Source organism: Terrapene carolina, unplaced genomic scaffold (genome assembly GCF_002925995.2).
Source record: "Terrapene carolina triunguis isolate 2854851 unplaced genomic scaffold, T_m_triunguis-2.0 Scaffold30843, whole genome shotgun sequence".
Lineage (NCBI taxonomy): Eukaryota > Metazoa > Chordata > Testudines > Emydidae > Terrapene > Terrapene triunguis.
In genome coordinates this window covers 3,988-8,479 of record NW_020695194.1, presented here as the reverse complement: position 1 = coordinate 8,479, position 4,492 = coordinate 3,988, and the positions used below count along the sequence as shown (strand labels likewise).

Genomic DNA, 4,492 nt, shown 5'->3' with positions numbered 1-4,492 from the left:
GCAGGGGGGCTGGGAGCCAGGACTCCTGGGTTCTCTCCCCGGCTCTGAGAGGGGAGTGGGGTCTAGTGGTTAGAGCAGGGGGGTGCTGGGAGCCAGGTTCCTGGGTTCTATCCCCAGCTCTGGGAGGGGAGTGGGGTCTAGTGGTTAGAGCAGGGGGGCTGGGAGCCAGGACTCCTGGGTTCTATCCCAGCTCTGGGAGGGGAGTGGGGGCTGGTGGGTAGGGCTGGGAGCCAGGACTCCTGGGTTCTTTCCCAGCACTGGGAAGGGAGTGGGGTCTGGTGGTGGTTAGAGAGGGGGCGTGGGAGCCAGGACTCCTGGGTTCTCTCCCCGGCTCTGGGAGGGGAGTGGGGATTTGGGGCCTGCTGGTTCTGTCCCTGGCTCTGGAGAGGTGTGAACTATGGTTAATGCCTCGGCATGCCCAGGGCGGGAGCAGGGAGCAGCTCCCCTGGGCTCTGTGTCCTGTGGCTGCCCGTCCCTGCGTGACGTGGGGCTAATGCTACCCCAGGGCGGACAGGGAGACGTGTCCCATTGACGGTGAGTGAAAGCTGCTGGACACAAGCCGTGCAGCACCTTAGCTGGTTTCCACCGGGCCGCGGGGGGTCAGCTGCCAGCTGCAGGGGATGGGACAGGTCAGGACCTGCCCCCTTGGGTGGTGGTTTATTACTTGTGTTGCCATGGTGCCCGGCGCGCTGCGCAGACCCAGAACAAGACGCCGGCCCTGTCAGCCTCCAGGGAGGTTCCCTGCAGGGGGGGTGGGGAATCTGGGGAATGAGAGAGCGTCTCCCCCAAGCATCGTCCTGCCCCCAGGCCCAGAATCCCACCGTTTTCCTGCCTCCCCTGAGATGGAACAAGGGCTCTCACCTGAGAGCTGGCAGATCCCTGTTCACCCCCCCCCCATTTCCCCAAGAGGGTGGGGGCTGGAGCCAGGTGTCCCCCACCTGCTGGGGGGGTGCCCCACCCACAGCTCACAAGGGAGAGCTTCCTCCCCCCAACCCAGCTGGTGGTTGGTGAACTCGCCTGGGGGCCCGATTCCGGAGGCAGCATCCGAGCCCCTGCCCAGGTCAGGCACCGACGTGAGGCCTGTGGCTGAAGTCCCTGTCTCCCCGGTGTGGGCATTGCTCGGGGGCTCCGGCAGGAGACAGGCGCCCGGATGCCAGGAGCCAAGTGGCAGTGCATCCACCCAGGGGCCGAACGCAGCCTGCGATCCTCCGTGGACTAGCCCCTACCTCGTCAGCGGCCAGTTCCCCCTCTGGCACATGGGGATGCCTGGGGCTAATTGGCTAATATCTGTACAGCTGTTCAGGGGCAGGTTACTGCTGAGGAATTGCCCCCCACCCTTGGATCACACCAGAGCCTATCTGGCCCGGTATCCCGTCTGCAACAGGCCAGCAGCAGCTGCTCCAGAGACCCCGCAGTGCTGCCCCCAGGGAGACTTCAACCCCCTTAGCTCGAGAGTTAGAACGGTGCCCGGGCAGACAGGACACCTAGGGCCTATTCCCAGCTAGGGCAAGTCACTTTCCTGCTCTGTGCCTTGATTTCCCCAGCTGTAAAATGGGGATAATGGTCCTGCCCCGTCTGTGTGAAGTGCTTTGAGATCCCGGGCGGAAAGGTGCTCGGAGCATGACGAGACGATGCTGCCCTGCAGCCGGGAGGGGTGGAAGCACTCTGCAGGTGGGGGTGCCCACTGTCCCATATTCTCCCTGCAGCCGGGGGAGGGAGCGTTCTGCAGGCGGGGGGGGGAGGGAGCGCTCTGCTGTTACAGCTCCATTGCAATCTAGTGGCAAGGAGTCGCACAGGCTAATCCCGCAGTGACCCCCACGAAGAACACGCACGTTGGGAGCTGGCTGCTCAGAGATGAAAGAGACCCGCGAGATTCAGTCTGAGAAAATAGGAAATCTTTACTCGTCCCCGCGCGGTAGGTGGGTGGAAGCTCCTGCTGCCAGCGAGAAGCAAACCACAGCGGATATCAAAGGCAGCCCGAGGCCTGGGCTCGGCAGCGAGGGGTCGCCATGGGGTTAGGGCAGCTCCCCGGCCGGGGTTGAGCGCTGACCCCGAAGGAGCTCCACGAACTGACCTGCGGAAAGACACTGGAGAGCTGGAGGCTGAATTTTCTCTCCCGCCACAGGCCGTGGAGGACAGAACTGAATTCAGCCTCGCTCATTGGGCCCCCGATCCAGGGGCCCAGCCAGCCCCACTTGCGCTGCGGTAGCGGCTGGGTGCTGGGCTAAGCCCCCCCAGATCCGGAGCAGGCGGCGAGGTTGCGGGAAAGTGGCGGCAGGCGGCTGGATCCAAGCAGCAGGGGCAGCGCGGGTGGGGGATTCCCGGCAGGGGCCGGCGCCCTCACACCTTGGGGTAGTTCCTGGAGAGATAGACGCTCTGCCCGTCGTACTCCGAGGTGGTGAGGCATTTCAGGAAGAAGTGGCCGAGGTCGTGCTTGGAGATGACCCGGGCGCCGCCGGACGTGTTCACCGTCACCGTGTAGTCCCCGGTCAGCGGCTGGTCATCTGGCGGGCAGGGAGGGAGGGACGGCTTGGGACGTAGCCGGCACTGAGGGTCACCGGCCCCTCTTCCTCCCATGCCAGCCCCCTGCTCGGCCAGCGAGCCTGCCCGGGGTGTGTGTGCGTGACATGGGGCCCCGCTCCGAGTCACCCACCCACACAGGCCTGCGCCCAGCCCTCCAACTGGGAGGGGGTATCCTGCCCCACCCGCTGCCCCCCGTGAACCCAGAGGGGGAGCCCACCCGGCCCCTCTCTCCCAGGTACTGGCAGAGGGAGCTGGTCCCAGCCAGAGCCCCCTACCCACCGGCGATGTGGGGCGGCATGACGGAGCGACGCTCTTCCGATCTCCCCTGCAGGATCTGGTGCATGCGGAGGTGCTCCCCCGTCACCGGCAGGAGGTTGGGGGGCACCTTCTTCAGGTCCCACAGCAGGAAAGCGGGGGGGGGGGGGGGGGCATGAGGGGAGAGTCAGAACAGGGGAGGAAGGACAGCGGCGGCAAAGCCCGGACTCCTGGGTTCTATCCCAGCTCTGGGAGGGGAGTGGGGGCGAATGGTTAGAGCGGGGGGCTGAGAGCCAGGACTCCTGGGTTCTCTCCCCGGCTCTGGGAGGGGAGTGGTGTCTAGTGGTTATAGCAGGGAGATTGGGAGCCAGGACTCCTGGGTTCTCTCCCCATCTCCCACTGACTCTGTGCGATTTGGGCAAGTCCTTTCGTCCCCCAGCTGAGAGGTGGGCTCGCCCCGGGGGATGCGAGGAGAAAGCCGCTAGTGGTGGTGCTGTGCCCGCGGAGGCTGTCGTATTCGCTCAGGGAGGCGGGGGGATCCATTAAGGTGGGGACGGAAGGAGCCTGCAAGGCCTGTCAGACGGTAGCGTAGCTGCACCCGGCCCCACGGCCCTAACGCGGGTAGCCACGGACCCTCCGGCGTCACACACGAGGATGCTGCCGGGCGGCCCTGCGGCCAGGTTACCGCAAGGGCCTCGTTTCTCCCGGTGTGGGGCAGGACCAAGGCCCCCAGGACAGCAGGGAGCGAAGGGGCAGACGTGGTCCTGAACCCGAGGCAAAGGGGTTAGGAACCTGCGGGAGCAGGCGCCCCCTCGGCAGGGGAGGAACGGCCAGGAAGAGAACCCTCCCAAAGACGCATGAGGCATCGCCGCATGGCGGGGACAGGCCAGGCCCGTGCCCCCGGGCGGTGCCGGCGACGAGGGAGACGCCGATAACCGCCCACCCCAGGGTGCTCTGCCGGCCGCGGCTGCTCGGCTCCCTCTGGGGTCTCTCCCCCGGCGTTAGGCCGGAGGGCTTGGAACGGCGCCCGCTGAGCCAATTCCAACAGGTTTCTCCTAAGAGTTGGCGGCCGGCCGGCCCCGGGGCTCCCACCTGACCCGTCCTTTGGCACAAGAACCTGGCAAATGGGAGCCGCTAACGGGGGGAGGGTCTGAAACACAAACATTGTCAATCGCTCGGGCGCAGGAGCAGGGTCCCTCCGGGCCCAAGAGCTGCATGTCTGGTGGAAGGAGTGAGCCGGAATCCAGCCCCCGCTGGCCGGCCACGTAGCCCAGGGAGACGCGGGCAGGGGCATGCACCCAGCTGGTGCCCCAAAGCTCAGGGTGGGGGCCGCTGGACTCACCCGACAGGCACACGACCACCTTCCGGATCCCGTGGGCCTTCATGGCCGCCACTATGTTCCTGGTGCCCTCGGACATCATGGTGGTGGGGCCTGGATGGGAGAGCAGCTGGGTCAGGGGGGCTCCAAGGATGGGGGGGCAGTGCCAAGGGTAGGGGGATTTGTTGGGCGTGGGGGCTGTGTGGGATGGGGCAGGGGGAGCTTTGGGGGGGTGCAGGGGGTGGGTCAGAGGGTGCAGGGCAGGAGGAGTGGGGAACACGGGGGCTGAGGGAGGGGCCCCAGGGGGCAGGAGCGTGGAGCACAGGGACCGGGGGAGGGGCCCCGGGGAGCAGGAGGAGCGGGGAGGCCGAGGGAGGGGCCCCGGGGGGCAGGAGG

At 66.8% G+C, this 4,492-nt stretch overlaps 1 protein-coding gene across 1 annotated transcript in view; it reads right to left on the bottom strand.

Moving 5' to 3' along the window:
* Positions 1 to 1,878: 1,878 nt before the first annotated feature.
* BLVRB (biliverdin reductase B) overlaps positions 1,879 to 4,492 on the bottom strand; it is a 5,622-nt gene continuing 3,008 nt past the window's right edge. Inside the window, exons 3-5 of the mRNA XM_029914108.1 lie at positions 4,124 to 4,210; positions 2,803 to 2,937; positions 1,879 to 2,504 (exon numbers count right to left, since the gene is read on the bottom strand). Coding sequence (XP_029769968.1) covers positions 2,341 to 2,504; positions 2,803 to 2,937; positions 4,124 to 4,210 — 386 coding nt within the window. The 3' untranslated portion in view covers positions 1,879 to 2,340. The remainder of the gene's footprint in view (positions 2,505 to 2,802; positions 2,938 to 4,123; positions 4,211 to 4,492) is intronic.